Genomic DNA, 11627 nt, shown 5'->3' with positions numbered 1-11627 from the left:
TAAGTGGCACAGATCTCCCAAATGTACTATTCACCAATTTTTATGCTTCAACAATTACGCTTAATGGGTTATCGAATGGTTCACTCACCTCAGGGGACAAATACAAAGAGAACTGTGATGACAGTATATGGAAATCACAGAGGGTACATAAAGACCAGACTCTTGGAGCTTTACTACTGATTGCATCTGTACCTCCTGAGACCCCAGTAAACGAATTATGCAAAAGTCAATCTACACTTTAAGGTTCCTCTGAGCAACCATTACATGATGTTTAATTAACATGGCAAGAATTATTTTTCTCACTAGAATTTACATATAATATGAAACAAACCTTGCTGTTGAAGATGTCTTCCTCTCCATCTATTGCTAAACAAAATATCCCTAACTGTGAAACAAAAAAGTGTTACTTGGCATCTATTGTTGGAAGACTGTTACCAACGCTAAAGTACATACTAACATTAATACATAATATTGCTACAATGTTAAACATAAATTCCACTACCTCTCATTCCCACCTTCTAGGCTTCCACTTCCTCCTATCTTCCTATAATCAAATAAAGAATAAAGACCAAATCTTGCACCTCTTATACTTGTTTCTAATCTGTGATCTGGTATTTACGTAATACTGATAGACATACACTGGGTAGTAAAAATACGTACATTTAGTCTAGAAGAAAGGTATGCAATTTGTTGCGAAAAAAAAAGGTTATCCCATTCATCTTGCATGGGTTAGCTGCGAGGAATGAGAATGGTAGGGAAGTCTGATTTAGACAATTAGAGATCATGGCAGGATGAAGGCAGATAAAGTTAGAGCATTAGCAGAGCTGGACACTGCTATATCTGTCTGGAGCTGTCCACCCGGCAATTCTATCATGGAACCAGTCTGGACAGCTCCAAGGCATAATAGCTTTCTTCCAGTCTAAAGGAACTATGGAAATATGGGTGGGGTAACTACCTATGGTTCTGCTTCCAGCCTAGAAAAATATTTACCTGATAAAGCCCTTTGAAGTCATATGTTACATTCATATCACTAGGGACTGGTGCTTTTAAAAAAACCTCACCATGACTAAACATGAAGATGCAACAAAAAGGTCTATGACAAACATCTGCAAGTTATGTTTTGTAAAACTGGGTTAATTATTTGATCCCTATATCCGGACATTGTCTGTATTAAAAACTTTAGTAACACCATCAACACATTTGTGGTCACCTGTACTAATACATCCTAAAAAAGGACATTAAGGTAACAGGGGTTCACCCAAGCACAAAAACGTGTACACACAGAGTCACAAATTTTGTGACATTACCAAAATAGGACAACCACAAACCAAACAAAGAGCTACCAGGTGATAGCATGTTTTAATCTAAGACCTCTTTCTGGAGAGGCCAGGTTGGGCACATTACTAAGGATAGTTAGGTCCTTTGTATGGGAAGCATGATCCAGCCCTGGAGGGAGAGAGGCCTCATTATCTTACTGAGTTCCACTGCCTCACTCTTCAACATCACATCATGGATTCCTTTTCTATCTCTTTGTCAACTTCAATAGCTGTGTTCTCATAACTTGTTATTCCTCCATATTTCCGCATGTGGACCATCAGTGGTTTGGGTGACTGACTGCCAGCCAATGTGTTCACATACATGCCTGTCCTGTTTTCTTCAAGGGAAGGACCCCAGTCCATAGCTGGTCGGATGGCTTGTTGTATTCTCTGGGGGGAGAGGTCAACATAAATATGTTAATTATCTGAAACATTTATATATAACTTTGAAAGCATGCTGGGGGTTGTGGCCCAAAGAAATACACAAGCTACAGTTGCTCAATCTCCATAACGTTTATTAATATTTTTAAAATGTACATTTTGTGTGTCTCCTCTGTGTTCCTCGCTCTTTGTGCTTCTAATGCCTCTAGCTATAGAACCTACCACCCTCCTTACTTTTTCCAATGCTTTTTGCTTGTCACTAACAGAACAGTGCCCCAATGCTATATTCTGCCTTGGGATTTTTATGTTCCAAGTTCATTATTTTACATTTATCAGCATTAACTTGCAGCTAACACACCCCGACCATTCTTCTAACTCCAAAGTCTCTTAGAAGCTCTTCTACTGCTTGCAGCTGTGTGGTAAGTAATATAGTTATTTGTGAGGCCTTTAGCCCACCAAGAACTTGCATGAGAAGTGGTTAAGAGGTATAACAACTGTTTATAAGGGAACAACAGAGCCTTTTATCCAGTACAAATTAAAGGAGAGCAATAAAACACGCATAAAATAATTAATAGAAGGAATTCAGACAAGACAATAAAAATGAGGGTTTACAATAAATATAGGTGGGCCTATAGGGAGAGAGCCAGTTCTTTAAACAGCAACCAATCAGAGGGCCTCATACCTTTCCAATGTTATACTATTAGAATGGACTACCAATCATCTTGTGCTATTAAAGGGGGATGAGGCGACCAATTGGAGTAGCATCTACACTCTCCATATTACTCCTGGGGGCTCAGCACACACAGGCTGGCTTAAAGTTTATTTTATGCAGCTGCCTGATGCCAAAACTGTGGACCTGCTCACAAATGCTTTTGCTCCCATCACGCCTATTCTGCCATGCTATTTAAAGGTTTTGCTTGATTATTTTTCCTTGTTTCCCCTATTTTTTACCTTACTGCCCTTCTTTGGTGGCAGAGGAATTGCTCGATTTCCAATAACGATAGTATTATACATACAGCAAACTTTGCCTAATTTGAACAGTTTTGCAAATGCTAAATTACTATTTGACACTACTTAATTGTTCTATAAAACTATAATCTGTGCCCAGCTTTTGATAGGAACAGCAGTGCTTGGCCTCCCCCCTCCGTCTGCTTACAGCTTCTACAGAAGCTCATTAAAACCCGGCTACGTCAGTGTACAGACTCATTAGCCTCACTTACTGCTAAGTCCACCGAACATGTTACTGAACGTCCTGCTGTCTATTTATTGATTATCCCATTTAAAATAACGTTTCTGCGGAGGGATTCAGATGGAATTTTTCCAACAATGACAAAAGCTGAGAGTTAGCTGTGATAAGCTTCATCTATTCAAAAATATTATTTATTTTTTAATTCAACCTCCAAAAAATAATTTATTAAAATTACCTTTAGCTTGTGCTTTTTGTTTGTTAATCGGTGTAATTCTCCTCTACTTACTCATTCTAAAATCATCAACAATCAGCAATTTAACAATAAAGATTACATAATTTAATGAGGAGGAGTATTCAACCTAAGATTTCAAGGGCTGCTCTCATGATAAACACATGAGGTGGGTTTTTAACATTTAGGAACTGCTTACTGTAAATGTGATATTATTACAATTTTATATTACCTAAATAATAGTACAAAAGAATACTTTTTTCTGTTTTCACTGATGCTTTTTTTTTTTTTACGGACAAACTGACCATCCCTATGTAAAATTTTCCTAAGCTCTATATGATTGCATGTTATATGTTAGATTTCAAATATTTTAACCTGTGAACACCTTTACTTATGTTTTTTAGTAATCCATTGTTAGATGTACAAACCCCACAACATTTCAATTTGCCATTTTAGATTAGATGAGTGGCTAGAAATGTGGCTAGTCCAGGGCGCTGTTTTAAAGAATTGAAACTTGCTGGTTGTCCTGTGACATCATTGAGGCCTGTCTGTTTGCAATACACATCTTTACAGCTCTCAAAGTATTGGTGACCTAATGAAGCAGAATGCAAGGATATGATGTCATATCCTGGTGTTTTGCTTGAGTAGGTTGTGAAGTGACAAATTGGGATGAAAGGCCTGTGTTGCCGATGCAAAGACCCCAGTCATTTTTACAGATCAGTGGGCTGCTCGGGAGAAATCCTCGGACCTCCACAAGCAGCCCATTAACCACCACTGCAAATCAGGAAACCAAAATGGCTCGGCATAGAGGGCTGAAATACCTGGACTGTCCCACTTAAGATTAGACAGTCGGTATGAATATAAGATCCGCATTAACTTATCTAAAATCTTTCATAAAATGAAAAATGTTGCTAAAATAAAATAAAATAAAAAAAAGCATAAAAGTTAAATAAAGTTAATAAAGCACTAGTTATTTTCAGTGCCTTATTTATTAACAACAGGGCATACCATGATCACATATAAACCCATTTAACTGTGAAAGCCATGCTTGATGCGAACACATGGCTCTTGTACCAGCTCAAGAGGGGTACAAGACAGAACCTCACTCCTCCTTACAGTGATTACCTGCATCTCTCCAGGCTTTTGTAGACATGTCCATCCTTTATGGTTCCATTCATCAGCAAGCAGATTGCAAACTATTTTAAGAATACATATGTTGGTCTAGAAAAGCTATGCTTAGGATAGCAGGCCCAAGGGGGGGGTGCATATTAGGCAAAGAGGCTTCAGTTCAGATGTAGCTAGTGATTTTAATAGTATCTGGTCCATATACATAAGCCACAAACTCTTGAGAAGGCCTATGAGTCTCTATACATTCCAGGGGTCCTTGCTTCAGCTGGCGGTGATCTCAGTATTATCTGTCTCTCACACCACACAACCTTTTAAGGCACAGCCTCAGGATACAACAAATAAGTGCTAGATACTAGAGAAGCCCCTTCTCCAAGGTAAGTGCAGAGGGAGGAGTGGGGTACTAGCCTAGTGCAACTTGCTCCTATTAACATAAGACTGTATATACTGCTGAAACAGGTATTGGATACCACCAGAAAATACTCCTTTTTTACCAGTAACGAATATTTGATGTAGCCTTACACGTTTCATCTAATTTCAGAGCTGCATAGTGAATATCTGGTCCACTGGATTATTTCTGATCACAGATATTATACTATGGCTGTAACGTAGGAAATATATCCGGAGATACTGATCTGTCCGTAACATTGCGTGTATTGTGCTTTGAATAACAGGCAAATGATGACTCAAGACCTATTGGTGTTTGAGTCGCTCTGCATTCATGTGTTTCCAGAAATGCTCTTTAGATTAGACAGGGTTATATTTCAACGCTTCCTCTCTGAGTCTTGGTCCCCAGCGCAATAAGCAAGAAGCGATTAACTCTGTAAGTCACACTGTTATTATGATTCATAAATAACAAGAAATGGTAACAGAAGACTCACTAAATGTGTGGTTGCCATGGCAATGTAGCATGGAACAGCCTGCAGAAAAACGGTGTGTGATATATATCTATGGGGGGATGGAAATTAATTCTCCATATACAGGTAGTAAAAGGTGAATCAGCTGCTAAAACTCCATCTTATGTATATATACATGGCCCATATATCGGCATTCATTTTTACAGGGGAGGGATTTTCCTGTGCCCAATGCCCTTAAGTTATTTCAAATGATTAGCTTTTCTAAACGATTTAACCAAATTTACATACTTCTGCTCCAGTCTGTGGACCCTCAATTAACAGAATTCTGATTTTTTTACTGTTTATAATTGTCAAACCTTAATGTAATGATCATGAAAATAGAATTTTCGAGATTCTGACTTTAAAGGGACTCATTTTATCTTCTAAGCAGTATTTATATTTACAGCATTAATGTATAATATAAAAATGAATATGTGCAGAAAATGTAAAGATTAGTTAATAGAAAAATGTCATTATCATACAGATGGCATACACAACTTAATTGTTCAGATTTGTAGCATACATGGTGTTTCCTAATGAGGTACCATACAGGACAGTTAAAAACATGTAAGACTCATTCCATTCCCACAAGTTATACAAAACTGTGCTAGAATTAACATACATATGGGGAGATTACACCAGACAAAATTAACCAGATCTCTCGTCAGCCACCCAAATGCAAAAAGAGGCCCACAGTCCAAGAATAAGAACAAATCATGAAAAAACCTTGAAACTTACCTCCCAAAACGTTCCTTCTTCCTGTAGAACAGCAACCAACATCCCAATGGGGATCATCATGCAAGACATGAGCCCCATGAGAATACCCAGAGCTTCTGACCATAAAGGGAACTGGTAGCTTCCATACTGAGATGGTTGATATTTTATTATACTGTAAGCCAATAAGCCCTAAGGACACAAAACAGAATGTGCATTTCAAAACAAACAGAACTTAACTTTGTTTTCATGATTGTGTTTCGCAAGATAAGTAATGTTCTTCTTTGTTAATCTTGGCGGATTTTAACAGATCAAATGTGTCAACTACGTTGGTTAATAATGATGAGCTGCAACAGAAACTGCAGGTGTTCCAGGTAGGTGTAATAGAAAGAAAAAAGAAGGCCTTTTATGTTCCCAGTTAGACAATAATTTAAATAAATATTGTGGTGTGACCATCACTTTGCAATTATATAAAAGGCTTATGTAATTTTAGCCTGACACAGAATCATGTAGGTTGAGATGTACCTTATGGATCATTGCAATCAATGGAAGAGAGACACTGGTACAGAAAAGTAGAGCAAGAAGAAGAAGGCAGAGGTAAAACGGGGTTATATCAGGCGAGCGGGGGAAGGTGAGATTCTGTGTATGAGTCACAGTTGTTAATGCCCAAAAACAAAGTAAAATGATCTTAACACCCATTACCTGCTTTATGACATATTTAATCAATATTTGCAAAGATTATAAGACTCAATCTAGAACACCGAATCTAGGAGTCAGATGAGAAACCTGATCATATCCTAATGCTGGATATGGCACTTTTAGGTCAGAGAAGGGGATAAGTACTAATGTCCATAACATGACCTTATAGGTTCTATATTAAAAAAAAGGGATTAAAAATAAAGCTGTGCGTACAAAGCCAACAAAGTTTTTTTCAACCTTTACCTTTTCTAGAAATAAATCAATATTTGAAAGCAGTAATTTCTCTTTAAATATATTTTTGATGGAAAATTCTGCGCCACATACAAGCTGTTTTTTTTACATTTATTTACAATTCTATTGCACGGGGCAGGTTAAATGAGGACACAGATAATGTCAAAGCAAATCACTCTGCTCCACGTAAATATTTTCACAGAGAAGTGGTACAAAATAGGTAAATAAATGATAAAAATACAAATGATATTCACAAACACACATATTATTTCTCCAATACAGTAAATATAGACAGATGAAAGGCAAAGATTATATAAAATGCTGAGCAATGAATGAGCGCCTGCTGCTTTTCTGTAGATTATGATGTGTAAATGATGCAATTAACCAATCGTCCAAGGCAGAATGTATTTATAGATAGATATCGCAATGCGTTTGCCTATTCAGAGATGGGGAGTTCTTTGACCCAAGGCACAATGCAATCTGTCACACACACAGTTGAGGCTTTCCTAAACAGTCCTGCTACCTGCACACTTTTCTGCATCTGTCTCTCCGATTATATGGCATGTTCCAATCCGACTGTGTTTTTTGACCCTCCATCACTTGTGGATTCCATTCTCCATATATAGTCATATATCACCTCTGTATGAATTTATCAGATGTCTTTGTGGCCTCACAGACACCTAATGTGGGCCCGTAGCTTACCGCTGTGGAGTTTGCACACTGTACGAGTAAACACTATTTTCTCATCCAGGTTCCTGCTTCCCTTGGGCAATAAAAGAGAGTTTCCTCACACAGTGAGCGGGCACCACGACAGTAAGCTGTGGGCCTGTGTTATGTGGCTGTGATGGGGCAGAGGCCTACCATATCAATGTCTGGCTCAGTATATAGTGATGGGAGTTATGCTGTACCATATCTGTTCAGTAAATTTTATTTATTTAAACGTATTTAATTTATAAATATTTTTGCCAACATTATTTTCTCTTGTGGGTGTCTTTACATTTTAAAGTGTGTGGGGGGTGCCACATACAGGATCCACCCCAGGTGTGAAATACTGTGGGTGCGCCCCTGAATTTGGGTTCTAGGGCACTGGATGCACTCTGGGTGCAGGCGCAAGTCCTATGGGTGCCATCTGGATGTTGGGGCAAGCCTTATGTGTGCAATCAGAGTGCTGGGCATGTCCTGTGGGCAGTAGTATATTTATGTTTTGTGCTGCCATAGGCTTGACTAAATGTATGTGTCCCCTAATCTTAATTTGCCCAACCCTTTTCTAACTAGGACACACCTCTTCCAGTGTAAACCCCACCCCTTCCTCTATCTAGGTTTCAAGTATTCCTTGTTGTATATAAAGCATGGATACTGAGTATCTACTTGTATATTTTGTTGTTTTGTGCACCATTTCCAATGTTTATCTATTATTTTGGTAGATGATAATTTTTTATTAAACTATATAAGGAGTGCAATTTTTTATATTTGCACCAAGATCAATCATCCATGTCATCTATACTAGAAAGATCACAGATACCCAAATTAATGAGAATGTTTTTTTTATCAACAGTGTTGTTCCACCCACTCTGTTGAATGTTAAATATTGTGTCATTTTATTTTAATTTTTTAGCCACAAATAATAAATTGTCATGTAAAACAAAGGCAGCCACTGTTGCCATAGAAACACAGAAAGGCTTCTAAAAACGAAAAAAAATCTAAAATGACACATCTGCTAAGGTTATTTTGAATTCAAGATAGCATATCCAATGTTTTATCTTAAACAACCTTTTAAATATCAAATGGCCATATCTGAAGCTTACCAATAGTGTAACTGGTGATAGAAAGGTCCAACAAGCTTTGAAGTAGATTCCTGGCTTGAATCCAAGCATCATTTGGATATCTCTGCAAAAATTCTTCATTCCTGGAGGAAACACGTGAGCTGTTCAATTGCTTTTATTATAATAGAAGTTGTATAACTAGGCAATAATTGCATTGATTAATTGTACATATATGGATCCTAATATGGGTCTCCAAAAGGACTACAATCATAGAGAGTATATTTGACCAAAATCAAATCATTACAGCTCTTATAGTCAAATTAGTTATACCGGTATGTTTTTTTTTAATGGAATCCTCAAATCCATTTTATTGACTTCATTGTATTGACTACAACCATATATATAACACAGAGTTAATCTGAATTTCGCTGACAATAAATAAGCCTGTGGGTGACATTAAATGGAAAACAGAAAACTAAATTAAAGAGCTTGGGCAGATGGCTGTTCTAAGAAAGGAAACATGCAGGGGAAGGTGAAAATCAAGAAATATTCTTTCCGCGAAATGTGGGTGGATCAGTAAACCTGGGTCTCCCCCTTCTACGACTGTATTGCCTCGATGATGTTGGGCCCCAAGAAGTTTGACCAGTCAGTGGGTAAGGAATACACTAATATAGTGGCTTTGGAAAGTTGCGAAGTACGTCTGGAAATGTTTTTTCTCAAGGTTGTGTCCATTATCAATCGGCCGATACATACGGCTGGTGAATGCAGTAGCCTTTCAGTTATGAGAACTATCATTCATAGCCCTTTCTATCTTTAACCGCTTAATGACAAAGCCCGTACAAAATGCATTGTTTTCAATGGGTTTAGGGACCGCCCATTGTCCTTAAGGGGTTAATTCTGTATATAATCTTTTCTCACTGTCGGGCAAACGTGTCATGTGACAAGCAGGCATTGATAGATTGTTTTCATAGAAACTAGAAAGGCTTCTTAAGCGTTTCTGTGTTGATATTTTGAAATTATACCTTCAAGGGAAATAATACAGTGAGAGATCTGAAATATTTATTTGTTTAACCTACAGAGTGCAATAAATGAAACCACACATTTAAGTAAACATGAAATTAACATGAAGGGTTATGTTCTTACCATACACTCGAGAGACCACGAGACAGAAGGTGATTACTAATACCAGAAGGCCAAACCCGGCACTGTAGTCATCCAGCAACACCAACCAATACATTCCACCCTGAAGAGAGAAACAATTTAGAATCATGCTTCCATTCAGACAATGTACATTGTATAGTGTTACACTTTGTAATTTGACATCAAGTGGCTTGTTCAAGTAGAGGCCCTCTAAACACATATTAATTAATATGGAACTCTCAGCTTCTCTATGGCCTGTTATTAAAAAAGGCTTTTCTATAGAAGTAAAACTTACATCTGTTGTTAGAATTAGCCCTAGCAGGAACAAAATAATGCAGATAATAGCAGAAAAGAAAGCCTTCTTTGGTCTTAGGTAGTACGGAAATTCATCTGTGATGGCCGTTACAATGGTCTCCATGAATGCAAACTGCAAGGAGAACAAACAATTACATTGATGAATACAGCACATATATGATGAGATGTAGACGTGCATTTTCTATGAAGACTTACTTGGCTGTCCAAGCCGAGTGTTAGAAGCATGAAGAAGAAGAGGAAGGACCAGAAAGGAGAGAGAGGAAGCATTGTCATAGCCTGTGGATAAACAACAAAGGCAAGGCCAGGACCTACAAGATACAAAGTATTGCTTTCATTATGTTAAATAAATATCTCAGTGGGGAAGAGAACCATTAATAACATACACACGTATACAATTACACACACTTACTCATACTCACTAACACACATTCATTCTAACACGAATGCCATCTCACCCTACTTATACATATAAGCTGACACACAAACACTTACACATCTATGTTCGCTCACACACACACAATTACATATATCCATGCTCACACACACAATTACACATCCATGCTCACACACACAATTACACATCCATGCACACATACACACAATTACACATCCATGCTCACACACACACAGTTACATATCCATGCTCACACACACAATTACACATCTATACTTATACATATAATTAGACATCCTTGCTCACACAATTACACATTCATGCTCACACACATAATAACATATCCATGCTCACATACACATACACACAATTACACATACATACATACAAACACATATACATACATCCCCCCTCCCGCCGCTCACTCGGCTTTCTGTTTCCGCTGTGATCCAGATACATTCCCGTCTCCCCATGCCGATTCAAAATAGGTTAGATAGGGCCCTTCGACATGGACCACAATTTTCTAAAAAGTTTTGAACTGGTACGAGGAGACAGACACAAGGGGTCATAGGGGTCACACCCTGTAGTTTCAACACTGATTCTTCCATTTATGCATAATAACAAATACTTTTAGATTGGACCTCCGGGGAGGGGTAATGCAGATGTGGATCCCATGCTTACAGAGGCCGCAACAACAGCTGAACTGTACAAGGACCATATTCTTTTTAGGCGAGACAAAGCATTTGTAGAATATTAATATGTGTTAAATGAATTGTCTTTTGATATTTTTATTACATGTGGTATATGTATACCACCAGGTGGAGAACAAACTTACAAACTAATGGTTTTACAAAAGTTAAAAAGTTATTCAAGGCCAGTGGTACACAACTCCAGCCCTCAATGACCTTAAACAAGCCAATAACTATGTGTATACTTCCCTGAAAACTATTTGTTTAATAAATTTTTATTGAGATGCATGTGATCAAGCTGTGATATTAAAAAATGACAGCCTGTTTGTGACTGGTCTAGACCAGTCATTACAGGTTTATATAGTTTTTTTATTCTAGGTTAAAGTTTTACCATTTACCATTATTTCATCTACATATACATGAAAATTATAACTGTGGCTACACAATCCCAACATTTCAAATGGTCAAAGGGGGAAATGTTTCATAGTTTTGTAGCCTAATAATAGCTAACTAAAGTAATTTAGTAAGACATTATAGAAAAAAAGA

The 11627-nt window shown here is 37.6% G+C and overlaps 1 protein-coding gene across 1 annotated transcript in view; it reads right to left on the bottom strand.

The window, feature by feature from the left end:
- Positions 1–768: 768 nt before the first annotated feature.
- SLC6A7 (solute carrier family 6 member 7) overlaps positions 769–11627 on the bottom strand; it is a 34136-nt gene continuing 23277 nt past the window's right edge. The window contains exons 9-14 of the mRNA XM_053464548.1: positions 10194–10306; positions 9979–10110; positions 9687–9786; positions 8586–8686; positions 5875–6042; positions 769–1706 (exon numbers count right to left, since the gene is read on the bottom strand). Coding sequence (XP_053320523.1) covers positions 1503–1706; positions 5875–6042; positions 8586–8686; positions 9687–9786; positions 9979–10110; positions 10194–10306 — 818 coding nt within the window. The 3' untranslated portion in view covers positions 769–1502. The remainder of the gene's footprint in view (positions 1707–5874; positions 6043–8585; positions 8687–9686; positions 9787–9978; positions 10111–10193; positions 10307–11627) is intronic.

The sequence above is a fragment of the Spea bombifrons genome, chromosome 4, assembly GCF_027358695.1.
Source record: "Spea bombifrons isolate aSpeBom1 chromosome 4, aSpeBom1.2.pri, whole genome shotgun sequence".
NCBI classification, from domain to species: Eukaryota; Metazoa; Chordata; class Amphibia; order Anura; family Pelobatidae; genus Spea; species Spea bombifrons.
Note: the sequence above shows the minus strand (reverse complement) of the source record. Positions and strands in the feature narration are given on the sequence as shown.